General features: G+C 36.5%; 1 protein-coding gene across 12 annotated transcripts in view; it reads left to right on the top strand.

Annotated features, from left to right (window-relative positions):
• Positions 1-27,942, top strand: part of MEF2C (myocyte enhancer factor 2C) — a 150,311-nt gene that overhangs the window by 114,798 nt on the left and 7,571 nt on the right. For all 12 annotated transcript variants that reach the window (XM_028114507.2, XM_028114502.2, XM_088023384.1 and 9 more), the window contains 5 exons: positions 2,079-2,265; positions 4,522-4,569; positions 21,818-21,990; positions 24,445-24,574; positions 25,172-25,307. In XM_028114507.2, coding sequence (XP_027970308.1) covers positions 2,079-2,265; positions 4,522-4,569; positions 21,818-21,990; positions 24,445-24,574; positions 25,172-25,307 — 674 coding nt within the window. The remainder of the gene's footprint in view (positions 1-2,078; positions 2,266-4,521; positions 4,570-21,817; positions 21,991-24,444; positions 24,575-25,171; positions 25,308-27,942) is intronic.

Below are 27,942 nucleotides of genomic sequence, written 5' to 3'. Positions count from 1 at the left end.
CACTATTCTAGACCTAGAGAGTCACCATTATGGCTCTGGGGGAAAACACGGTCATTGAAGGGAGTTTAGTAAAAGGACTGTTTGAAGATAGGTAGAGTTCAGTGAAACCCAAAGGAATGGTGAAGTATATTAGGGCTTGCAACCTGGAAGCTGTTACCATAACCAAGCCCTGAGGGAGCAAGAGTACAGAAAAGATACCAGAGCACAGCAAGATCTAAGTCTGTAGAAGACGTGACCCCAAACGAGGTGTGACCTTCGCTGGCGGAATGCAGCCTCTGCCAGCCTGTGGCTCCGCAGGGAGCATGCTACCGTAGCAAAACACCCTGACTTCTCTCCTGCTCTCTGGACTTCTGCTGGTGCTTCCACTGGCCCAGCTGAAGCCAGAGGGCAGGGGGAGCCCGGTGGCTGCGGTCTGGAGATACAGTCAGCCTCTTGGGCCCAGAGCAGTGAAGAGTGGATCTGGAGGGGCAAATAGAGAACACCTACCACAGTTGCTTACCTTCGTTTTCTTAGGTATTCTAAGTAATTCTTATTTGGCCTTTTACTATAGGAATGCAATATTTCATTCATTCTACAGACATTTACTTCACAGCATACACTAATACTTTTTGTTGTTTAAAAGGCTCTGAAAATCTGAGCCTCTGGAAATTCATTCTTAGATGTCTTGTCCAACATTTATATTTCATTGTATCATGATGTTTATCCAAAATTATTGTTTGTTACTCTGCTTAAAATAAAGTCTTAATAAAGAATGACTGTTTTAATAAAGCACTTCAACATTTTCATTTCCCTGTAAAACAAAGACATGTAAAAGAGTTACGAAACATTTGCTTCTGTCAATAGCAACATGTCCAGATCATGGAAGAAAAGAAAATAGGAAAAATAAAGAATAAGAGAGCATAAGCCTAAATAGAGAGTAGTATTGAACTCACCACCAGGATTAAACAGCTTTTGCAGAGCATGACATCTGATGCAGGCCAGCCAATCAACTAGCAAAGGAAAGACGATGTTAAGATTACTGGGAAAAACGATAAAATATAAATAAAAATAAAAACCTTTGAGTCACATGCACATAGGCATTTAAACTTACACAGTGACTTCTATATAAACCCTGTCTCCAATAGGTATATTAGATAGTTACACACACACGCACGTGTACCCATTTCATAGTAAGAATGCTGTATGCTCTGACACCAGAGTCCTCTGGCAATATATTCAAGCAGTACTTTCATTTCTGTTAAACATTTTTTAAAAAGGAAGTTGTAGGTATGATTAGCACAAGCAGAGAAATAAGCATGATTTTGCTTAAATTGTTAAAATAATACCAAAATATCAATAATTGGGACCTGATTACTCTAATTAGATATACACACGACTTCATTTCACTCAATATTTGCCAGCTTTGTCCTTTGAGATAGAGGTCTTGCCATTTGTCAGTGTCAGTGCATCCCCAAAATATAAAGTATAACATATATTCTGAACTATCATTTTAAAAATATAAACTATTGAATGATACATGCTCTGTTGAATTCTGTCTCTTAAAATGTCTATTATCTTTAGAGTTACTCTCAAAAGACAGACTTTTAAAAATAATAAAGTATATATGCTATTCACATGCTTGGAGATGATTTTATATCATTAAACTTCTGCATAAATAAGCTTCAATAAGCAATTAAACCGAAGACTCTGGTTTGCATTTTAATCCTCCTTTTTCTCTGTGAAGTCATTGCAATCATGCACCTTTGATCTTGCATTCATTTCTGGTACCAGATTCAGACATCACAAATGAACAATTATTACTTAATAGAATGGAATTCAAAGACAATGGAGTCTAATGAAACGGGGCTTTGTTTTAAACAAAAGTGAAACGTTTTCTAATAGTTGCAAAGAGTTCTAAGCACATTAAATAAATCAATTTATGATCTGAACATCTTGAGAGCTCTTCTTAATGGTCTTCTAGACACCAAGCAGCTTGGAATTTGAAACTTTTCTTGGAAAAGTAAAGGCTTATCTGTACTTGAGGGCTTCTGTTTCTCTTCTTTCTTTTTACCAATATCTTTTTTTTTCTGCTCCTACAGGCTGTTCCCCCTCCCAACTTTGAGATGCCAGTCTCCATCCCAGTGTCCAGCCACAACAGTTTGGTATACAGCAACCCTGTCAGCTCACTGGGAAACCCCAACCTTTTGCCACTGGCCCACCCTTCTCTGCAGAGAAACAGTATGTCTCCTGGTGTGACACATCGACCTCCAAGTGCAGGTAACACAGGTATGTCCTCATACAGATGCAGTGTTAGAAATCATTGGAAGGAGCCACTGTTGGCCAAAAGGGTATGATATCTTCAAGCTGTAGACTTTTCCAGTTTTCCGTTTGTTATGTTCCCTCATTGCTTAATATCCACCCCCTTTTAGGTCTGCAACCTCGTCAGCCTGTCTTTTGAAATCTTCCATAATCTGCTATTTATCTATTCAGACTATCACCAATCTCTCATGTGGCCCTATTTTAACCACATACTTTCTCAAACAGAAAGTCAAACATCCTGTCTCCATTCTTTTGCTTCTGCTCTCCTCCCGCCTAAAATGCCATTTTCCTTCTTCCTCTTAGCCAACCATCACTTCTTCTGTGAAATCTTTCCCTGTGTCCTCTGATAGCATTTGTGCCATCTAGTTATTTATATTCTGGGCTTTTTTTGTTTATACAGAAGCTTATACCACAAAGGACTTAAAGCAGAAAAGAAATATGATAAAATAGTGTAACTTAAGAAGTGTGAAATAAAAACAGAACTTAGTCAGAAATGAAATTAAGAGTACATCATAAGAACATATATACCTGCCACAAATTTGTCTCAACACTTCTAAGAAATCCCTACTGTTGTGCAATTCACGGTGTCCCAGAGAAAAGAAATTATTGCTCAGGAAAAGTTCAACCATTCTTCATACTCAGATCAAGCAAAATACAATACAATGTGCTTTATTGAATATGTGTCTATTTCCCCACTGGATTTAAAGAATCTTGAAGGGAAGAAATTCCTCCTGGTTTGCCAGCTTCCCAGTCGGAACTAAGTAAATGTATACTGAATATAACCAAACAATTCCTTTATATCTCCAAAAGAAGCACCAAAAATAATTGTATTTCTAAATTGCATATAGCAAACCATATATTACATTTTATTTTTTAAAAAAGCACTCCATAGGAAATTTTTAATATGTCTTGAGCACATATAACTGTGTTAAAAGCAATTTATTCATGGAAGGATTTTTCCTTGAGAATACTTCAATATCTGCCTTATAATTTAAACATGTATTACTATTTAGTACAGAAACTTTATATAGAAAATATAATCAAAATCAACCAAATAATAAATCTTGAGTCTGAGAGATGTGTATAAAGGACTTCATTATGCCATTCTCTCTACTTTTGAATATGATTGAAATTTTTCATAAGAATTTTCAATAACCGTATGTTATTTTTTTCAGATCATACTCAAACACAGTTGAATTCCTTGTTTGATAAATTCATGCTCGTTTATTTTTTTGAATTTCATACTTTATTTCCAAAATATTATTTGATTGGAAGTAACAAACATTTCTGAAAATATAGTGAATATTTTCTTCAAATTCCAAAACCAGAACAAACTAATAATTATAGACTGTCACTTAGGATCAGTTAGAAAATAATCCAGCTGAGGAACGGCTGGGTGGCTCAGCTGGTTAAGCACCTGACTCTTGATTTCAGCTCAGGTCACAATCTCAGGGTTGTGAGACAGAGTGCCACGTCGGGCCCCATGCTGGGTGTGGAGACTGCTTGAAACTGTCTCTCTCTCTCTCTCCCTCTGCCCCCCACCTTCCTTTCCAAAACAAAGAAAGAAAGAAAAGAATCCAGCTAATATTCTGTTCTTTTGGCTAAATCTTATTCCTTAAAAGCTAACAGTAATTAATATACTCAGTATCTTATTGAAACATCCCAGCTGTCATATTTTAACATTGCCAAATTTAAGTTAGCAGTGAGTAAGCATACCTCTCTAAATTTGTAGCCTATGAAACCTACTTTATTGTGTCAGTAAGGAAAATTCAGGTAGTAAATGAGGTCATTCACTGTGGGTAGATTCATGAAATGACCAAAGTTCTGGACAATTAGCATTTTACAAAATTAATTATAAAAATATATTTACAAAGAATTAAACATTAAATGTATGGTTATTTGAACATACAGTAAACCTTAGTCCTTTTTTTTTTCACTTTCTATAAAACATCCAAAAATGAAAATTCAGAGACCATTTAAACACTGGATTTTTTTAATGTAACCTTTCTTAGAAAGATTCTGCAAAATGTCAGTGATTGAATGTAGGTTTAATGTTTGAGCTCAGCATGTCATAATAAAACAAATGTCAGCCTTCCAACTTAGGTAATATTTTACAAATTTGACCCTTGGGAGAGCCAAAATACTGTGGCTGCTAAAGGTAAAGTGTGTTGTTCTCTGGACCTGTAGCCTTTCCTCCATGTGATCTTTCTCTTTAATCCACAGGTGGTCTGATGGGTGGAGACCTCACATCCGGTGCAGGCACCAGTGCAGGTGAGTGGAGACTTCTGGGCCACAGCATGTATCATTGTTCAGGATTCCTTTACGGGGCGATGTGCAGGGAGTAAGTCCTTTGAACAGTATAGGGAGATCTGTGAGACGCATGGGAAAATGTCCCCCAGAACTTCTCAAGCGTTATTATGAAGCAGGAGTGGATGGATGGTAACTTAGAAGAAGACTATTAACTAGAACTTTTCTTAAACTTCAGCTAGTCCACATAATCAGAAGTGAGGGCTCTGATCAAACCAATTTAATCCTAGATACCATCTCTGGACACAAAAGTACCTTTGGCAAGACTTGCCAATTGAATTCTCTGGTAATCATTTCACATTAAATGGGACTCTCTCTCCACCCAAAGAAATACTAAACTCCTATATGTTTCTAAAGGAAAATACATTTTTAAAAGGAGGGAGCATACCTCTGAAACAAATAATACATTATGTGTTAATTAATTGAATTTAAATTAAAAATAAATAAATAAATAAGAAAAATAAATAAGTAAAAAGGAGGCAGGGAGGGGTGCCTGGGTGGCTCAGTCGGTTAAGCATCTGCCTTTGGCACAGGTCATGATTCTCGGATTCTGGGATCGAGCCCCACATCAAACCCCACATTGGGTGCCTTGCTCAGCGGGGAGCCTGCTTCTTCCTCTTCCGCTGACCCTCCCCCTGCTCTTGCTCTCACTCGCTCTCTTGCTCACTTGCTCTCTCTCTGTCTTTCAAATGAATAAATTTTTTTAAAATCTTCAAAAATTTTTTTTTAATTTAAAAAAAATAAAAAGGAGGAAGCGAGATTATAACCACTCAGCAATATTGTTAATAAACTAAGCCAATTTTGGCATTAAAATGAGCTCTTAGAGAATATGAACATAGTGTACCCCCAAAAAGCCATTTAAATATATTTTAGCTCTTAAGAACTTCTTCCACTATGTCCAATCATCTTATAGTCACACTTCTCCAGGGTTCCATATTAATTCATATTATTGTGATTATTGAGATATTGATGTCATTTTCAGTGCAGAGGTAAGACAGCACAGTAGTTTTTAATGCAAACCACAGTTCACTATTGGCATAACAAGTAACCATGGTAATTCCTGTAGCTGGAACATGATATACATTTAAAATAGTAGGAGACAAGCATGAATGACACAAGATTATGTTTGAAATGTCAAAAAAAAATTCAAGCTTATCGAAATATCCATGGACGACCTAATTAAAATATTTTGCCAAGGTCAAATATAATAGCCTGCTAATTATAAGAAAGAAGATAAAGAAAATCAGCATACAGGGCGCCTGGGTGGCTCAGATGGTTAAGCATCTGCCTTTGGCTCAGGTCATGATCCCAGAGTCCTGGGATCGAGTCCCGCATCGTGCTCCCTGCTCCTTGGGAGCCTGCTTCTCCCTCTGCTTCTCTCTCTCTTTCTCCCTCTCTCTCTCTCCTCTGTCTCTCATGAATAAATAAATAAAATCTTTAAAAAAATCAGCATACAAAAACATTTTTATAAATATATTCATTTGGGGGTAATGTTTCTCCTTCTGATACTGGCTCTTCACTAATTCAGTGAGTAATGAAGAAAAAGTATTAGGACTACACAGTGAATTAACAAGCAGAATCAATGGTACTAGCTTCTTCTTTTATCTGCCTTTTAAAAATTAGGTAGAGTCAAATTAATGAGTAAACTCAATATACTATTTTTCTGATTATTGAAACAAAGTGCTCATTTTTTTCCCTCAAAATTACAAAACCAGATCAAAGCCAGACCAGTGTTGCTTGGATTCAAGTCTTGGTTAGAGAGAATGGTAAGGACTAAGAACTGGGTTGTCACAAAGACCCAGAAAAAGATAACTTTAAAAAATGGTTTAGATGTTATGATATTTTATCCAGTATCTCAGTGCTTTTATAGGAACAGCCAATAGTGGTGGAAAAAAGTTATTAGATGTAGTAAAAAACATATGGGGGCAGGTGAGTTACTCAGTCCTAATGGAAATAAACTCTTGGTTCTGCTTAATAGCTAGAATGTTTTAGGATTCTCTATTGAAAATAAGTGTTTGGTTGTTCAGTTATGCTGTCATTGTCAATTCTCTGACAGCCTGCTAGGTTTAATGGCCCTCCAGGGACAGAGAAGACACTCAGTCTTGTAAGTGTAAAAGTTAGCCACATATACGTATGGCTATAGCGTCATTGAGCTAAAACAAATCTTAGGAGCATAGCAAATTTATCTTCCTACATCAAGACCTCTGCCACAGATGTGAGAATCTTCTGCTTCAAAAATAGAAGGAAACAAAAGAAAGACACTCAGTTGTTCCACCCTGATGATAATAAACATTCTATCTGGATGAATGTATCTTATAGCCATGAGCATATAACTCTCCCATTTTGTATATATTTGTGAGTTACCTCCCCACTTTTTAAAAATAGAGGAAGAAGCCCTTCCTAACTCTGGCTCCAAAGAACACCTGTTGCAGATGCCATTTAGTAGAGTCCAGCTTTTCTGTCATGTCCTGCTACAGGCTCAGCCGTCTTGCCCTTCTATCTCAAACCCGCTGGTATCATGTGTCAAAGCGGAATATATCTATGCTGATGTCAGAGAGTCACATAACACCAGGGGAAACAAGGCCAGCCAGAATGTCTCTGCATTTTCAGAAAAGAAAACTAAGGCAAAATGGCCAAAAGATATCTTCCAAATTTTGAATATTGTCATTGAAATTCAAGGTCTCTGATAAAGCTAGAAACTCTGAGGCCAAGTGCACATAATTAAATACTTTTCAGTCTTTGTATTTTTTTCAAAATCAGATCCTCTCAACTTGTAAAAAAAAGGGGGGGAGGGGATAGCACCATGCAGAAAGGAAGTAAATTTAACAATTAGCATGTGCTTATAAATACCAAGAGACCAAAGAGATAAGCATTCTCTTGTTCAGCTCAACTCGATGATAAAGTATAACAACTTACCCATCCAGCCCCTGAACTATACCTCTCCTTCATCCCATCATCCAGTGAATCATCAAGTCTTACCAGTTCTGCGTCCAAGGTATTTCCTAAATCTACTACTTACTCTCCATTCCTGTCCCATTGCCCTGGTTCAGGCTCCTAGCAACACTCCAGGACTGTTTCCAGAGCCCCCGAATTTGTCTCCCTGCTTCACATTGCATCCCCCCTTCACTCTCCCCATGACTAATTAGCTTTTCCCAAAGGCTTAAACTAATTGTAGGTCATCCTTCATGTGCCCAACATCCACACATGGCTTCCCATCTCTTTCAGAATTAACCAGGAGCCTCTAATCTCTAGCCCAGCCCTCCTCTGCAGTCTTAAACCTTCCTTTCTGACACTGCCAGTGAGAACCCTGCACTCGAATAACAGCAAACATTTAAGTTTCCCTTACTGTGTGCTTTACCAAAAGTAACTCATTTATTCTCATGATGGTTCTTTAAAGTAGATATGCCTACTATGCCCTTTTTATAGATGGGGAGACTGGGACAGAGAGAGGTTAAATAAATGCCCAAGGTGGAACCCAGGCAGTCTGTCTCCAGAATCCATGCTCTTAACCACTTCCTTGTGATGCTGCTTTACAAACTGTTGAGACCACTTGCCTTTACGTGTGCCTTCTTAGTTCCTTTCCTTCAGCTTCTTCTTGCTCCTGAGCGCTCCTTGTCATCCCTCAGAATTCAGTACAGCCATTCAGGAAATCCTTTCTTCCAGAAGGAATTATGCATCTCTTCTTTTTTCTCACATGGAAGCCTGCGCCCACATCACTTACCTCATTGCACTGTAATTGTAGTGTCTGGGCACACATCTTTCTCCTGGGACACTCAGCCTTCTAGGGGCAAACTGTGTCTTTCTTACTCAGGTTGTATTCCCAGCTCAAGACATAAGAGGTAGTACATGGCAGATACTCAGCTAATGTTTGTTAGCTGAATAAAGGAAAAATTAATCTGCTAGTCATAAATTTTTAGTAATGTTGATATGAAAAAAGAAAGAATACTTCAAAGAAATAATGTAATTTTTAGTATGAAAAAATAGACCCTCGATCTGTAATTCACAAAAATAATATAGTCTTCTGATACTTATACAAAGAATAGTGAATTATTTGATTAAATGACTGAACACCATTGGCCAATAAAGTTTTACGAACTTTTCTAACATACTTAATAGAAATCCTGAAGAACTGATATACAGCAGTAAATGAAATGTGGGTTGGTACCTCAGACCATCACAAATCACCTCTTAAAATAATAAACCTCTTATCACTTAAATTGAAGCAATTTCAAAGATGAAGGGAAATGGTAATAAAGAAGTAACAGGATGGGGTTGTGCTCTTGGTATAAGGGAAGTATACAGCAAGTCATTATAATACATTAGTAGTGGTGACATTTCTAGGTTTCAGTTCACAGTTATTCATCCAATGCTTAGTCCTTTCCTCTCAACAGCCAAAATCAAAAGTCCCTGCTTTTAAATTACATTTTGTCATAGCTGTGTAATTAAAGCTTTTAACATGCTAATCTTCGTGGTTATTGATGATTCAAGATTAAGTTCAATTAAGTGAATTTTTATTATCATTAGATTTAATAGAAATAAAAAGTAGGCATTCTCTTTTTCAGCTCAACTTGATGATAAAATATAGCATCTTTCCCATCCAGGCTCTGAGCTATGCCTTGTGTTGGCTCCTTCTCGGGGCCTCTTGTGCATGTACCAATCAATGTGGTATATGCACAGCAATGCCTTGTGTTGGATTTTTCACTCTCCTGTCAGTACCCTTTGTTTTCACTTTGATAACATAGTTGCTTTTTATTGAGTACGAAGTACCAGTATGCTCAAGGATTCATGATTGAGACAAAAGAGAGAGAGAGAGAAAGGGAAGAATAGAGAAAGAAAGGAAAACCCTTTAGGAATCGCTTTGAAAATTTAAGAGAATTTTACAATCTACGTAGCTATTTGACAATAAGGCAAAGGAGATTTGTGTATATTGGTTAATAATTTTAATTGGCATTTATTGTAAATTAGATATAATTTTATAAAAAAGAAACTAACAGCTGTTTCCTTATTTTGATTGTTAATTGTTTACTATTTTATGCGTTTGGTTGTCAAGCATTGTCACTTCTGGAATGCTTAATTTATATCAGCTAAATACATGGAGACTTGATGGTGGCAGAGTACTGCTGTGGATAAATCACTGAGCGGTGAATAAGGAAGGAGCCCTAGCTTCCAGGCTCTGAAAGGACTCCATCTAGCACGACCTGAGGCTGTGACTTTGAACCTTTGAACTCAGTACTCAAGGTTGGGGATAAGACACAGATATCTTTACACGAAACATTTTATGAGTTTATAATCATAGCACTTCACTTACATGACTTTTTTATAATTCATTTAGTACTGAAAAAAATTTAGCATATTATAAAATAGAACTGAGAAGAGGAAAAGGTCATACAGTGTTTAATTATTCTGTATCAGTACCATTGTTTTGCAAGTATTTGTTGTTGAGGATACTTATCAAAAGTTTCTTGGCTGACTTTCTTATCAGCCAAAAAGACTTCTCTGCAGTTCTTACTCACTGATTTAAAGTATCAGTAAAGTAGTCAAAAATTCACTCTAAAAGGATTGGCTTTAACAAGTTTACATTTTTGGGGCACCTGGGTGGCTCAGTTGGTTAAGCGACTGCCTTCGGCTCAGGTCATGATCCTGGAGTCCCGGGATCGAGTCCCACATCGGGCTCCCTGCTCGGCAGGAAGTCTGCTTCTCCCTCTGACCCTCCCCCCTCTCATGTGCTCTCTCTCCATCTCTCATTGTTGCTCTCTCAAATAAATAAATAAATAAATAATTTTTCAAAAGTTTACATTTTTGTTACCGAACAATATACAGATTCAGACAATGTAACATTCAAGAAAGAGAAATGGATATGATTTAGTTGCTCTCAAACAAGAAAACTATTTTTGTTAGTATAAAATACAACTTTATATTGCTTTTTTAAATACTCTAAAGCAGCATGTGAAAAAAATCTAAATAGTCGGATTCTTGTTTTGAAAGTATTATTCTGTTAGTTTGAATTATTCTTAATAAAAATTCTGAATTCATTTGCAGTTTTACCTTGGGAGTTCACCCAAAACATGAATAGGGATGCATCAGCATTGCTTTATTATTATCTATGAAATTAAGTAACAGTGATATTTTTAACCCAAACCAAGGTTATTATCTAGATTTATTAAAGGAAAAAAAAATACTTAGTCCTCTTAGTTGAATGATCTACAACATATGATACTTAGCCGTTGCAAAAAAAAAAAAAAATCAGTGTCCACTTCCCATACACAAGACCTAGAAAATTATAAATATCTTGATGCCATTTCCTAGGGGCCGATGTTTTAACTGTGGGAGAGGCAGGTCAAAGAGAAGATAAATGAAGAATGTTACAGGCTAGGTCAGGATATCGTAAAATCTGCTTTTGACCCTTTTAGTTTAATTCTTTTTTTTTAAATTAACATATAATGTATTATTTGTTTCAGGGGTACAGGTCTGTGATTCATCTTACACAATTCACAGTGCTCACCATAGCACATACCCTCCCCAGTGTCCATCACCCAGCCACCCCATCCCTCCCACCCCCCACCACTCCAGCAACCCTGTTTGTTTCCTGAGATTGAGTCTCTTATGGTTTGTCTCCCTCTCTGGTTTCCTCTTGTTTCATTTTTCCCTCCCTTCCCCTATGATCCTCTGTCTTGTTTCTTTAAATTAACAGCTTCCTCTAGAGTGTTCTAGCAGATTTTAGAGCCCTTTGTATATTTCTGACCTCACAATTTGTATCTTTTTTATCCCCATCTTCCTATTATATTCAGTAAAGCAGTGTGAAAATTTGTCTCTTTGCTCATATCCCATTGACTTGAGGGCGTGACTGATAAAACATTGGTCGTTTTTAATATTAATACAAGCGGTTTAATATTTCCTCCTAAAACAGTAGTTTTACTCAGCGTTTTTTTTTTTTTCTCTTAGCAGTTCTTTTTCCTCATACACAATTGGTTTCTCTTCTCCTTGTTTTTGGCATCACCATAAGATGTTATTTGGGGATAATACAGAAAGAAAAGGTCTTTTCAAAATCATTACTGATAGGAAATTGTGCATCAATATAGATAGTAGATGCTGAAGAAGGGATGTGGTTAAAAAAGCCCCTCTTTTGGAAATCAACTTTTTACCTACCAGGGACTTTTTGGGGCTTCAAGGCTGTTGGCCAAGAGTATAATTTGCTGTTTTTAGACAAAGTTTTGCCAATCACTTAAATTTTACAGTTGAACTTACATGGTGTGTTCACTCAAATTTCAGTTCAAAGAGTACCATAGTCATGATAAAGTCTCGTATTTAAAAGAGTAAATCAAATATATTCCTTTAGCTTATCTTAAACTAAAGGAAACTATATTGTACCAAAACCTGGATAAACAATTTCAATTTATAATCTATGGAAGTGTCCACAGGATGCTTTAGTATTCACTGGGTTTACTTATTATTGTTCTATTTTAATCGCTTTAACTAAATTTAATATTTACTTGTTAACGGTTTTACTAAACACTGTGCCCCCCTTTCACAATTTCTTGACCTTACCTTCCATCTACAATCTCCAGTTATGGTAAAGAACTGATTATGCTCTATTTGTAGTGTGGGGGGGAAAACAGCCAGCTATATTAATATCGGTTATTATTAATGTATAATAATAGCAAATCTAAATCTGTGGTCAATTTACATAAACATGATACATTAATTTACATGACAATCATGAAAAAGGAACCTTTAGTTTAATACTAAGCAACTCAGAAATATCTAGAAAATCGCAGTGCAAAATTTTTGCACAAGCAGTAATTTGGGGAAATACTCCAGAAGTAGATATCCAGGGGGAAAAAAAATAGCCAGTGAAAATACATGACATATAAGTTATTTTAGGGATGACATTATTGCCCTTGGAAAGTCTTTGAATTCCCATTTCATAGGATTGTTGTGAAAATTAAATGAGGTAATGATACAAGGCAGCACCTTGCACAGTTTCTTCACCAGAGTAAGTGCTTGTTAATAAATGTCAGAATTGTCAGTATTACAATTATCTATATTCTTGATTTCCTAAGCAAAAAATGAAGCTTAATTTAATGCACTTCTAGTAATATTTATTAAATGTGTAGTAAGCGAGTAGAGCACTAGTAGGCTTCACAGAGACGTCTGCTGCGGCCCTTACCCTCAAGGCTGGGGATTAATAGGATCTGTTAATATACCCGAGGCAGAACAGGAGTGCAATGCAGTGCAGTGCAACGCAACACATTTCACTTTGAACATTATCATCTTCTGATGTGCTTGCAGCGGTTGTGTAAATGTTAAAACCACAAGTAATTATTCTTTCTCTTCCGTCACGTTCTCTCTAATTTGTACTGTCTCAATATTTTTGTTTATAAAAATGACTGAAAGAATGAGCGATTGTGTCAATAATGAAGACACCCCCTCATTTTTAGCAAAGAGACAGCCCCAAAGTCTCAAGAAGTGAACAATTAAGTGAGTCATAAATCTATCATTCATTGTTAAGTGGAATTTTTTTTTAAGATAGCAAATTTCAGTATCATTTTTATGGTGCAATTAAAAACTATCCCTTCAGTAAATCAGTACTCCCAAGTAGAATGATATTTTGAGTGCCTTTGTGCATTGAAAACATCAGGTTGTCAAATTCTTCCTTATTTGTAAATGGAGCTTTTATTCAGAGAAGTACAAGGATGCATTCTAAATCTGAAACATCTGGCTTTTGTAATAAAGTAATAGAAGCAACTTGTGTTTTGGATCTAAATCAAAACTGTCCCACTTACTAACAAGTCACAGAAGCTCCCTGAACCTCAGTTTCTTTATCTGTCAAAAATTGGGATGATAATGCCTGTTAGGACAAATGAGAGACTGGTTTGCCAAAACAAACCTATTTTGTGACATGGACTCTCAATCTTTGGAAAAACAACTCAGTAATAAGTAAAATTTCTTTACTTCTGCCTCACAATCCAGAGCCTATTGTATATGCTGAATGTTCAATGTTCAGTATCTAGTTGGCAGATAATTAATTTCACAAAAGATAACTAAACAAAACAGGTCCAAGAAATATCAAGGACAAGTGGGGCAGATATGAAATACATGAAGGTCTGATTCAGCATCAGGGTGACATGGTCAAACAGAAGAGGCAAGCTCTTTTTAGAATGTCTACTGCCCTCTAACTGGTACAGCCAAGAATAGTCTTGGCTTTTGTGTATTCTTGGAGTATTTTTCTAAGAATACACCACAAAAGACACTGAGGTTTCACAAGAGTTTCTTCATAGTCTAACATTATGCATTATTATATTATTTCCCTAAAAAACCCTCAGATAGAGGGGAGACTTGAATTTATGTTTAAGAATCTGTAATCAGGAGTCTTTACCAGGATAAGAATCAGAAAATCTGCTTTGCCTCTATTCCACAGTAGGCATATTAAAATTTTCATCATTCCCAGATTCCTGACCTCTGCATGTTTTGTGGTTGCCTTTTGCCTTAGAGCCATCCCATGAAAAAGATCTCCTTTTCCCTCCAAAAAAAAAAAAAAAATTATGATTCACAATAGCTAAATAACATAGTTTCTAGCACTTTTAACAAGGTTTTGGGCATTCCGGGCACAGTGAATATAAGACTGAATTCTAGAAGCTCATAATATTTTTCTACTGAAAACTATTTTAACTATTTTCTACTAAAAACTATTTTACTCTGTTTCCAGTAGAGTAGTGGGTTGTATGAGCAAGTTTATTGTATACAGTTTTAAAGTAATTTCAAATGACTGTGAAAAGAATTATGTTTGAGATAAAAAACAATGTCCTGATACTGGAAACTAACTTAACTAACTCAGATATAAAATTAATTGATGCTAGTAGTGGGCATTATTATGTATGTGACATCTCTAGTTTAACAAGATGGTATGCTCTAAATGTTTTCAAATTGTTCTAATGAAAGAAAAAAAACCTAGGTTGGTAAAACCTTTTGCTGAAGTAAAAGCAGAAAATCAATATATCAGAGGTTCAACTGAATGCTTTCCTGTGGCAGTTTGCCCCAAATTCCAAAAAATAAGATGCCATTAACAAATTTTGAAACAAAGTCATTTTTATACACCTACATATTAGAAATTATTTTTCAGGTAACAACTAATAGCAGATACTATAAAATACTGAGCATTTCACAGTCGTGTTAAATGGTTCTGATGGAAGCTGGTCTCTTAAATTGACAATAGGTAGGTAAACATCTTTACCCTCCATTACAGGGGAGATTATTGACTAAAATATTACAAAAGCTACCTTTAAGAGCATATTTAATCATCCACTTGAAATAGCACACTGAAAGTTAAACAGTTGCTCTGGCATTTAGTGTTGCTAAACCCAATATTTCCTATTTATAAATATTTATCTATCCAGGAGACCAGAAATACAGTTTAGAACATCACCATTTTGTGCCTCTTTGTATAAGTTCAGCATTTTCTCAACCAGAAAAACCATTTATGATGGCCAGGCTGACTGTGTTCCTGAAGCTCCCACATCACCTCTGGCTCAGGAAAGCCCTTTGGGTCTCACCGTCCCTGGTCTCACACTTGACTCGCTTCCTCTCTCCCTTCACATTCTTGTAATTTTAGAATGAGATTTAACACAGAACTGTTTTCAAAATCCCAGAGTGTGAAGGATTCTCAGGGAGCAGGGCACTGCTATCCTTCAGAGCATAGACTCTGGACACACTACTGGGTTCATATCATGGCTCCACCAGTTGAGAGCTGTTTGACATTGGGCAAGATGCTGGACCTCTCTGTTGTTAAGCTTATTATGTAACACAGGGATCCTATTAGTACCTGACAAGGATGTCATTGCAAGGATTCAAGGTGTTTTATATCCATGTATAATAGCAAAGAGTTATGTAGCGGTTACTAGGTGCCTGGTACTGTTCGAGGTCCTCAATGTGTATGCTAGATGTTGTTGATACTATTGACAAATAGTACTCTATAAAGTGTTTGATATTGTTAATATGATTGCGTGGTCATGTTGGGGATGGCTGTCTCAAGTATGTGAGAGTCTCTGATTCAGATGACTTTTATGCTTCTCTCAAACTAATGAAATCATGGCTTAGGGCTAAGAAAACTAAGGCTCAGTATGGTTGGAGGAACTCTAATGGAGACCTCAAGACCAGAACCTGGATTTATCTACTTTATCCTCCTTTGTCCTTGACTCCCATCTGCCTTGTAGATCTTCCTGTCTCGGCTGCCTCCTTTCTCAGATGTTCTATGGCAGATGCGTCCTAACAAGCTTCTCTATAGCAGTCTAACCTCTAATCTACCCCTTCCACTGACACTCTTTTCCTAAGGCAGAGTTAAGGATGTCAGTTACCACTCACAAACTATAACTTTGCTCATTCTCTATAGTATGAAGTTGACTAAAAGTTTAGTGTAAAGTTTAGGGTATAAAGTTAACATGATCTGAGAGGTTTGTGTTAGTCAAACTTAATTTTCCAGCTTCTGAAAACTGCATACTCTAAAACCACTGGTGTTCCATTCTCATGGGAATGCTCATCCTTCTCCAATACAGTCATGACTCTGAGATCTTTCATGCATTCCCTGTCTCCGGGAAGTCTCTCTCTGGACCACTTAGTAAAATCCTGTTCATTCTTACTTATCACCCTTCCACCATTCTTTTTCCTGGTATATCATGGAGCCCATCTTTTGGTGGAAAGTTCTGTAAGAGTAAATTATTGTTGAGATTTATAGAGACAACCTGTGGCAGTAAGCGTAAGCACTCATCAGTATAGAAGAAAAGATCAGTACATCAGAGTTTTATTTTTCAACAGGGAAAATTTCTACTTTATTTGATTCTACCACTTGCAGTTAGCTAAGGTAATGTGCTGTGAAATGATTAACAGGTGCAACAAGTGAAAAAGAAGCTTCAATTAACTCTCTATAAACAAATTTAGTAGTTGGGCACTTGCGTGATTTCCTGACTTTAATATTATATGGTTGATGAGCAGTTTGTCTCAATGGTGTACTTGGTCATCAATGTGTAATCATTATCTAAAATAAGAAATGTTCTCAAGTAGCACATAGAGGAGAGACCCTCGATATTTGAAATTAGCAAGTTACATATTACATTTTCAGTTCTCATCTCACATTCCCTCGGTAACTTAACTTTTAGTGCCATTCTTGAATAATTCCTGATTTTTCCAGCATAGTCTGTATATCGGTTTTGCAAGCATCTGAAACACTTAAAGAGCTAATCCTCTGTGTATATCACTGCCTCTAATTGTGGCAGGATAGAAGGGAATGTGTTCAAGGTGGGCTAAGTTGTCTGAAAGGTTGTCTGAAAGGTTGTCTGAACTCTCATGAAAGAGTTGGGGTGTTAGCTGATTCTTAAAAATGAATTTGAATTAAACAGGAGAGCAGGGCGCCTGGGTGGCTCAGTCGGGTAAGCGTCTGCCTTCGGCTCAGGTCATGATCCTAGGGCCCTGGGATCAAGCCCCGAATCGGGCTCCCTGCTCAGCAGGGAGTCTGCTTCTCCCTCTCCCGCTGCCCCTCTCTCCCCGCCTCTGCTCGTGCTCTCTCTCTCTCTCAAATAAATAAGTAAAATCTTTAAAAAAAAAAAAAAAAAGAAGAAGAAGAGAGCAAACACTGCAAGAGCAAAGACTCGGGCATATTCAGAGGACTGCGAGCTTGGCTGTGGACATTGGAAATTAGGTGAAATAGAGGGGGTCAGACTATGTGCAGTTCTGAGAGCCAACCAGGGCACTAACCCCAAGTGTTAAGTATGGTCTGAAAAAGTAACATAACAGAAGCAGCACTTTAGAAAGATTTTTAGAGAAAATCTTGAGACTGTACATTAGATTTATTATCACATATGTGCACAAAAGTTTGCATACAGCTTTAAGGAGCTCACAACCTTTGTGAAGCCTGTCTTAAGGTCTAGTGAAGAACCCTTCAGCTGGCGACCAGGGACCCTGATAAAAGACCTAGTCAAATGGCGATGAAAGCCTTACCTAGGATAGTGGCAGTGGGGATGGAGAGAGGCATTTCTGAAGAAAACAAGATTTGGTATCTGATTGGATAGGGAGCTGGAAGAGGAAGCTGGAACAGTCAAAGATGACAATTCGGGAGACTGAAGAAAAAATTTGCCAGTGAAAAAATTAGCCTTGGTTCATAAAGACTAGTATCTGTTTTGTGCATATTAGTTTTGTATGCTTGTATTTATAATTGAAAGTCCTGAGGGAAAAACTGAAGAGATTCATGTCTAAACATCCAAGTAAGAGAAAGTTTTAGAACTTTGGGCTCAAAGAGAGCTACATGCTCAATTGAGCTCTGTGAAACAAGGCAAAATGTCCTCACAACATCTTAAGCCAGGAATATGTTCTTTGAATTTACTACTTCTTAAAATAGGAGTCAATAAAAAAAAAAAAAGCAGCAAGTGTTTTCAAGTTAACTGGAGAGAAAAAAAATTTTTTCTCCTAACACCACATTTCAAGTTTTGTATATTTACACTAGTTTTAATATGAATGTTTAGAAACCTGTAACCAGTCGAGGTCGATTCTGTTATCCTTCATACAAATTATATTGTGAATGCTTAAATTGTTTTATTTTATGTGAAACAATATTTTTAATCAAATCAAACTATAAAATGAACTGACTCTAAAGTCAGTCTGTTCTTCATTTTCTTATAATCTATAATCAGGAAATCCATTCACTCACGCTTTATAATTTTTGTGCTTTTAAGTGGTCAGAGGACTGTGACATCTGCATAAAGTCACATCTGAATTGATCATTGTCCAGGCGGAGGGTAACTTCAAAACACAGCAGGAAGAAAGGTTGAATATGTATATTAGAAGGTTATTGAGAGGTAGCATTTCCCACTTCCCTGACCCCTGACTTTGAATGAGACCATTCTCTTTGGTGAATTTATCTTAAGGTAGGACAACAGGGCTCGACGCAGGCCACAGCGTTCTGGGGAGGAGGCCCGCGGCTTCCAAGCCAGTTTAAATGCAGGCTCTTCTTAGCAGTAAACCACACGCATGTATTCATCATTGATTTTCAAATGATAGGTTTCTGTATCACTGGTTTAGGATCCACAGTCTTGCATTCCTGAATCTATATTATGCCAAAAGAATAACAACTTGGTGGCTGGAAACAGAAATGGTTATTATACGGCTCCAAAATGCTAGCTGGCACAATATGCTAAAAACAGCAGAAATTCACCGGTAAAAGGCAGAATTTATTTGTTCTTAAAAATAACTTTATGCTCTAAAAATATGAATTTAAGAAGTGTCATCGTGGTTCAAAATATTTTATGTTCAGTATGTAAACACCTTAAAATATGTGACTAATCTTCTAAAATGGCATAATTTCCAAATAGCAGGAAATATTCCAAGAGAAAAATAGAATGCTTTTCAAATCCATTTTTTTTTAGTTTTGAGGCATTTATTGGATGAAAAACTATAATGTATGTTTACTGTTTTTTTTTTTTCCTGCTGCCCTAAATCATAAAATGTGGGCAGAAAGATGTAGGCTTTTGTTGGACTTTCTCAGAGTTTACTGTAGAAAAAAATTTTTTTTTAATTTTCAAAAAAACACTTTCCTCAGAGCATCCGTGAAGCATTTCCATTTTCACACACTGGCCCAGTGCTTGTCATATCACAGGACAACACATTTTACAAAGCGGTTTTACTTCCTTTTAGCAAAATAACTCCTCCATGCAAACCAGTATTGGCATCTACCAAGCCAGGGTTTTAGTTTCTTCTGATCTATTCAAGCTTCATTGCACTGCTTAACTGACTTTTTCCCCCCTTCTTTGGAAATTACCCACCTAATTTTCCATTTAATTGTTTATTTAAACCAGATCTCACGCAGGCTTAAGAGATAAGTGACATATGTATTGAGTGTATCAGACCGAACTTCAGCTGACAGAAAAGTATAGGGCAGATTTTGTCTTGGTTTTCTCAGTCTCTTTTTATCCAGGAGAATCTATTAATTAAAACTAGAGTCTTAACATATTCACAAGAATGATTCCGTTAAGACACGTTAAATATAAACTCTATTTTATCAAGCATTTTCGTAAGTAAGCATATTCTTTGTATGATACTAGGTAAATGTATTTGTTTCATATATATAATAACTTTTGCCACCAAAAACTGTCCAAATTAACTGGAAAAGAAAATTTTGACTTTTGACATATTTAGCCAGCTGTAGAGAATTTAGCTACTTTCAATGAAGTTTTATTATAGAAGAGTAATTTATATTCAAATTCAACCAACATTTCCTAAGAAACTACTGTGTCCTTGACACGTGTTTTGGTGGGGGGGGGGGTTCGTTTATTTTTATTTTTCCCCCCAGTAACTTGGAGAATTTTACAGATGACCCAATTGACAGATTTAATCTTGTAGTTATTTGTTATATATTCAGCCTGTTTATTCATGCATAAAATGAGGCAGGTAAATGAATGGGATATGAAGAACAAATGTGATCCACCCAGTTTGCCTCAAATGTATTTTAATTCAAAAGATGTTTCCATAAATATTTCCTGAAACACACCTGTGCTTGGCCTTCCCACTCCCTCCTCGTCTCTAGCTCAGGCCATCACCATAGTTTCCAGACTGCTTCATCCTCCCAGACCTTCCAAATCACAGGATATCCCAATGCCAGGATATCTCTCTGTCCACTTAGAGGCCTGTGTTCTGCCTCTGCTCTGTGACCCTCATGGGTCTGTATTTCCACCATTTAAATCCAAGATGTGTCAGCCTGGAAGTCAAGATTTCCATGTCCTTCCGAGGTCTTCGACGCTCCTTTCTTTTCATGAGTTCCCTTCTAGACAGTTTGCTCACAGTGTCCCTGACCATGCTCTGTCAATTCCTATCTCAGCCCTTTCCCGGAGCCCAGTCACAAGCCCAGTGTTTCTTACTATCTCTTCTCTTTTTTCAAGGCCCACATTAATTCCTGCCTCTTAGGTGAATCTTAATTGGATAATCTCTTCCCTCCTAGGAACTCAATAACACTTAATCTGGGTGGCATCTCTCTGTGGGCACCTCTCCCTAGGCTGCCTTGTCCTGGTTTGGACATTTCACACATGTGCGTATCGGATTAGCACAAAGGAATTGCAGGGTCTTTGAGGACTGGGGCCACATCCTTGCCTCCCCACAGGGTAGTACACAGTATCATTCGTCCTAGGGTAATAGACACTTGTGTTTTAGGATAATGATAATGATGACCAACCGTAACAGTGAGGTTTGACTGTCTCCTTTAGAAAGCTTCAGAAAACAACTGTCTAGTTTTCCAGCAAGGATTGTCGAATTGGGTAGTGGGTCTCTATTCCTCTCCAATGAGAGGCCATGGAAAGAGCCAGCAGATCACGTTCTGCCTCAGCTAAGGTTGCATCAACTCCCTCCATAGCTCTTCCTGTCGTGGAGCAGTGTATTTTGAATTATGAGAAATGGCATCCTTCAGATACCAGGTTCTGTAAGTAGGGCGTTGAACATCAGATATCTACGAAAACCCTTTCAGTGTCCACATTAGATGACTATTCTTGTGCGTTGGTGAATCAGTACGTCAGTGGAGGAGGCATCATGCCTTCAGTTCAGCTCCTAAGGAGTCTTGCTTTTTGGAAATTCTGTGTGAGCAGAAGAGCAAGCCTTCAGGGTCATACACTGAACTTGGGAGGAGGGCAAACCAGACATAAGAAAACCATAAGGAGAAATCACTCCAAGGAAAGGGGAACTCAAGAGCAAACTGTGGAAGAGGTTACTCCTCCTGCATGTCCTAGAAATTGCAGTCTTACTGGTATGCCCTTTCTTCACTTGAGGACACACAGACACACAAAATAAAACCCAAACCATTGAACTGAAAGAGTGAGTCATGCCAGCCAGACCTCTGCCAAGCTAGTCAATTAAAGTGCAGAACCGATTCTGTGCCTTTCTTAGACCCTGAACAACAGTGTTTCTTCCTGAATTTTTTTCATAGAAGAAAAGTATATGTTGATTTCTGAGCAAGTTGGTATATATTCGCTCTTCTCATTAAAACATTTTTCGTCTTCCTTCAGAGAATATTTAAAAACTTACCGACTGGGTTACTCTTCACATGGAAGCTGTTAGTCATCTTACAGACTTTGTTTTATGTCTTATCCAGTTAAGCTTTTATTTTTAATCTCTTATAGTGTATTCTCTAGAAACATACTTGAGTCTAGATTTCTTCCTGAATGCTTTCATTGTTTTGTGTTAACAGGGAACGGATATGGCAATCCCCGAAACTCACCAGGTCTGCTGGTCTCACCTGGTAACTTGAACAAGAATATGCAAGCAAAATCTCCTCCCCCCATGAATTTAGGGATGAATAACCGTAAACCAGATCTCCGAGTTCTTATTCCACCAGGCAGCAAGAATACGATGCCATCAGTGGTAATGCGAAACTACATTTTAAATAAATGTTGATAATGTTTTGTATATGTTTTGCTGTTTTTGTATCTTTCTAACATTTTGAATTACTTAGGTGATAAGAAAATTAACTTATCAGTGCTATTGCTGGAGCCCCATTTGTATTTAGCCATTTGTTTGTATTTAGCCATTATTTCTGGTAACTGGTTCACATTTCCCTTTTCCATGTAAAAAAAAAAAACAAAAAACAAAAAGAAAACAACATCCAATAAACTCCCCTATAAAACTGGTGTTCTGGGGCAAAAAAAGCATTTCCTTTTTTTAAAGTCTCCAATTTATAATTAGAAAAAAAATCATTACTTATTACTCTGCTTATGGTACATCCAGTTGGACCAACAGTAGAATCAAACTCACAGAATAGGGAATTTCTTAACAGATTTTTATAATATTGAACTACTGTGTCTTCAAGGTGCTGACAACGAAAAATCTTTTCCATGATTTCTAAATGAACGTTCTTCTGTTAATTGACCACTCTTTTCTTAGGTATATTGCAATGATTAATATATCGCATGCCTGTGCATTGCCTCAATTCATCTTCCCATATATGTGCTTCATGCAAATAACTACCTCTCAAAAGTAAATTGTTTTAAAATCCTAGGCATTCTGAGAACAAAGATTCTATTTCACACCAAAAAAAAAAAAAAAGTCACTGTAAGAAAAAATAAATAATGAATTAATTAAGAAGTATAAATAATATCCCTGGACTCTATCATTTTTCTTTCTCCTGGGTCTGCAGGCTAAGATGAAGATAATAACTATGGGACCAAATTCAACAACAAAGAGAACTTACATCAATGTTCTCCAAATTAGCTTTGCTTAAGAGCAAGAACATTTAAAACCAAGATTCAGTAGACAAATTTAGATCATTCTGCAAACACATTTCTTTTTTTTTCTTTCTGTGCTCTGTGGCAAGCTTCGGGGTAAAACAGTCCTGCAAGCTGATTAGTTTATTATGGCACAGTGCGGATTAATTTTGAATATCAACCAAAAAAAAATCACATAATATGCAACGTTCCCTTCAGAAAAGACTGGGTCTAATAAATAAAACCTCCCACAGGGCCATAGCCAAGTGGTGTGGGCCATGCATGGCAGGCTGTCTCTATCAGCAGATTTATTCCAAGTTCCTTAAAACTGATGCTCTCCCGGGGATCCTCTGAGTGGTTGTACAGCCTCTCACCAGCAGCCAGGTGCAGCTCTCCCCCTCCTCCAGCAAGTGGGGTTTCAAAGTACAATCTTTTTTTTTTTTTTTTCAAAACATGGTGCTGAAATAATGAAGGTTGAGACACTGACCTGTGCAGAAAACTGGATAGATTGTCTTCACATTTGAGACAAACAGCTCATTAAGGGAAACAAAGAATGTCTTTGTAGGGAGTTATCTGTAGAGTCTGGGTTTTAAAATTGTTTAAACTGTTGTGTCTATGAGAAGATGCTTTGCCTTTTGTTGAAAAGATTTTGCCCAATTATAAATATTTACAGACACTAATTAATAAAACTCCTTCCCCATGCTCCCAGTCTGAGGATGTCGACCTGCTTTTGGTAAGTAGTAAGAGTACTTCCATAAATGGCACATGCAAGGAGAAACCCAAGGTGACTTTTAGGTGGAGTGGCTCTGGGAAAATGGGAAGATTTCAGAAATTACCATAGTGTGTCCAAATGAATCATATTTAAATGCCATTAATTTCAAGTATCACAGGTGAAAAGAATGTCAGGTTATTTATTTTTCTGTCTCAACCTTTGTAAAGTGAAGACCATGTTTTCAATTTATTTTAGGACTTAATTTATAGTAAAATTCTAACAAAAATAATTTCCTTAGTTATTTAAACCACTAAGATACTTATTTTTCTAAGAAATTAAAAAAAGTCTCATGATCTTTATGTGAATCTTTAATCTTCTTGCTGTAAGGAGTTAAATATACATGTTAGCTGCTTTACCATCCTAGTTCTGAGGGAAGTTTAGAAGAATCTGAAAAAAGTGGTCAGAGCACCACCTGCTGGTCAGAGTATAGCATGAAATTCTGCCCATCTGCTCTGCAGTGTATAGAACTGAGCATAAAAACTACCATGGTTGATTTTAATTTTTTTAATTTGCATTTGAATAAAAACTGAAACAATGGAGTACAGTATACATATTTCATCAGTTTTGAACATAGTCTGTTTTTACCCGTAATAAAGCTTATGGTACTTGTTACTAGTTCAGTTGCCTAGGAGATACTGATGTAATGGGTTACTATGGCAACAACTGGTCTCTTGAAGGATTGTAAATGATAGGGTTGGCAGAGTTCATAGAGACACATGTTAAATGATTAATTTCATGAGATTTGTACCAAGTTATTTCTTTATATGCAAAATTAATACTGAAATCTAATATTTTTAAGTTTAAAAAATTTTACCAATAATGTCTCTTTATTTACTTTAAAAGAATCAAAGGATAAATAACTCCCAGTCTGCTCAGTCATTGGCTACCCCAGTGGTTTCCGTAGCAACTCCTACTTTACCAGGACAAGGGATGGGAGGATATCCATCAGCCATTTCAACAACATATGGTACCGGTGAGTAGCTTTGCCATGTTCAAATAGTACATTAAATACTTTTTATTAAAAAGCAAGATAAAAAGATATTACCTTTTAGTCTATTAGGAAACTTCCTTTAGTACCTGTGGTGTCCAGAGACGATGCCATTACCTATGTGTTACTAAGACAAAGTGAATATCTATATTTTTCTTTCTTAAGTGACTGAAAGTTTTACTAACCCAACCTGAATTCAATATAAAAAACCAATTTCAAGGAAAATGAGCCATTATTTCTTTGATGTAATAGAAAGCTCACTTTCTCAGGATTGTTTAAAAAACATTTCTAGATCATCAAATACGTATACACTGTAATGCCAGACTGTAGTTCTAATGAACTAAAATTGCAGGCTGTACTACTTCAGAGCTTTCATGGAATACTTATTTTTTGGCATATGATACATCTCTTTTAAATTAAAATTGCTCCTGATGCTTTATCTCCTTCTCCCCCCAGAATAAGAGAATTTATAATAATCATTAAGTGATACTAATAGAATATTTTTAAATTGGAAATGTGTATTTACCATTTGATAATTTTCAAATTAAGTATTTTCCCTTATTGTTTTATTTATTGATCTAGAGTACTCTCTGAGTAGTGCAGACCTGTCATCTCTGTCTGGGTTTAACACCGCCAGCGCTCTTCATCTTGGGTCAGTAACTGGCTGGCAACAGCAACACCTACATAACATGCCGCCGTCGGCCCTCAGTCAGCTGGGGTAAGCAATATTATTTCTTCTATAAAACACTTTGAGAATGCATTTTTGGATGACAAAAGCAGTTTCTAAATACTGTGCTCTAGTGTCCCATTAAAGGATGTAAAATTCTACTTTATCAGAATGTGAAAGTAATTATTCAGATCAGTATCTTTTAAGTCGGTTAAATATTACTTTCCTTATTTTTTGAGAGGAGGGGAGCTCTGTGATAATGAGATAAATTATTTCCCTGTTGTTTTAGGCTAAATTGGTTTCCACTTCGATCAATGAAAAACTTTCACTTAGTTAACTTTTCACGTGGGACATAAGAAGACACTTATAAGTTCTTTAAATTTTTGAGATATTTGTGAATCCTTATCACTTAGCTTATACCATATAATTCATGCTAACCTTAACCTAGTACTTATAGGTTCTCCTATTGATTTCATATATTTATAAGGTACTCATCATATGGTTATGTATTTATAGATATTGTACAAATATAAATATATGTGTATATGTACATACACTAATTACCTAAATTTGGGTATAAAAATAATTTCTGTTGTTTTCTGAAATCAGAATGTGTATTTCTGCCCCCTTGTGGTAATTTTGAGAAATCTCTTTATCATAGAAAGGACTCCTGTCATTTATCTATGGAAAAATGTTCAAACCTTTAAAAAGCCCTGAATTCATAATTCAAAACTACTTGTAAAACAGATAGTTTTTTTTAAGCTTAAAATGTGAATCAAAGATCTGACTTTAGGTTTAACTAGTAACTCCATAACTGCAATTAATCATCAGAAGAAAATACTAGGAAGGTATAAAATATTAAAAGATAAGAGTTTATATTTTAGAAACATTCTATATGTCTACCTCGCTTTTACTTTTCTGCTGAGTCATTTGGTTATAATAGTTAGTTAGCTCTATACTTCTGTTTCTAAAGAGATAATGAGAATAAACACTGATTAGAATAAAAATCACTGACTGATACCACAACTTCATCTCTTACCTTCCCTGCCCTCCTAGCTTTCTTGTGGAATTGATTTCACACAGATTAGTGCTCCAGTAATGGAGTCTTCCTCCATTCACTGTTTGCTTATGGGCATCCTGCTCACTAATCATTATTGTTCAAAATCTAACCTTTCATGGAAGCAATAAAATAAATTCACATGACATTGTTGCTGTGCTTTCTTAAAAGATTGTTAGCTTTGAAGCTCTATTAAATATTGAACAGCAACAGAGTTTCTCCTTTTAGAACATTTAAATTTTCTCAGAATTGTTAACTGTGCAAGTAGACATTTATTGCAATAACTTTTTAAGGTAATTATCACTAAGTACACGATACCATCCAGGCAATCTTGAAATACATATGTGCGGCATTGCACTGCTACGGCTAAGCAGTGAATCCACTGTACGGGCTTCTTGGCAAAGATAAAGGCAGCTGTTCACTTCTCATTTTTCACAAAATTCATCCATTAGAGGACTAGGGATTTCCTTAGAAATTATCAATGTCAAAAGCCGTATTATTTTCTCTGAATGTGGCTTTCTTTTGTCTTTAGTAACACTATACTGTAATCTTAAAAGTCCCTTCAGTTACATGGGAAGAATCTAATTCTCTGCTGCCCTTAATAAAGACTTCAGTAAATGAGAAAGGAGAGAACTGGCCTAGAGAGGAACCAAATTACAACAGCCAAGGATGAAGCATTTTGTTTAGTTCCGGTTTGTTTCAACAACGGTTCTCATAGTGCATGATTTGACCCTGAACTTAGTCTATGAGTTTTCATTGCACTTAATCACTTCCTTTATCCCTCAGATAGGATACCCCTTCCAGTCCTTCTAATTCTGGCCAGCCTGCCTGCCTGCCTGCCTTCCTTCCTTTCTTCCTTCCTCTCTCTCTCTCTCTCTCTCACACACACACACACACACACAAACACGGTAGCTTTTTCAAAAGGAGGTTCCCTCAGATGGACTAGCCCATGTTCACACAATTAAATGTTAAACTATTTTTTAATCCCAATTTGTGATATTTATATTAAATAAAATAAATTATATTTTATTTTTATTCCTTACAGTGTGAATTAATTCAAAAGATCAGTATTTTTTTTAGGCTACAGTATCCTCACGTTCTTGTGTGATGGGTTCACATTCCTTTATATAGATACAGTGTTCAGAGTAGAGTAAAATATATTTCAGCTCCTCCAAAGCAGATATTCCCAGCAGCCCAAGATGGTCACCACATTTCTTTCCCAAAATTAAGAGTATAAAAGAGCTCTTCGTGTTTTGTGAATGGAAATACCTTTAATTCTTTGAAGCTGCACTTTTAACTCTATCTAGTATTTGATTTTATCTAACCAAGTCAGATAAATAGCATACATTGATTTGATGCAGGAAGTAGGGATGACTGGCAGAAGGAACTTGCCATCGAGGGTTAGCGACAATCATTTGAATAGGAATATTTGAGAAAATGACCCTCAAATTTTTAAGCGTTTTTCTCACCTTAAAAAAAGGGCAGCCTGTTTTCTGGAAGCATTTCTATACACCATCTTAGTTGATGTGGGTGTTTAAAGACAACTTTTAAAAGGTTAAGTTAAATATAGTTTGATAGTGTAATTTCCAGGCGGAGGCAGTTAAGAAATTTGAATAAAACTATCCAGTC

This window comes from Eumetopias jubatus, unplaced genomic scaffold, assembly GCF_037043125.1.
Source record: "Eumetopias jubatus isolate StellerSeaLion01/CBP00866 unplaced genomic scaffold, mEumJub1_p1.0 scaffold_5, whole genome shotgun sequence".
Classification (NCBI taxonomy): Eukaryota; Metazoa; Chordata; class Mammalia; order Carnivora; family Otariidae; genus Eumetopias; species Eumetopias jubatus.
Note: the sequence above shows the minus strand (reverse complement) of the source record. Positions and strands in the feature narration are given on the sequence as shown.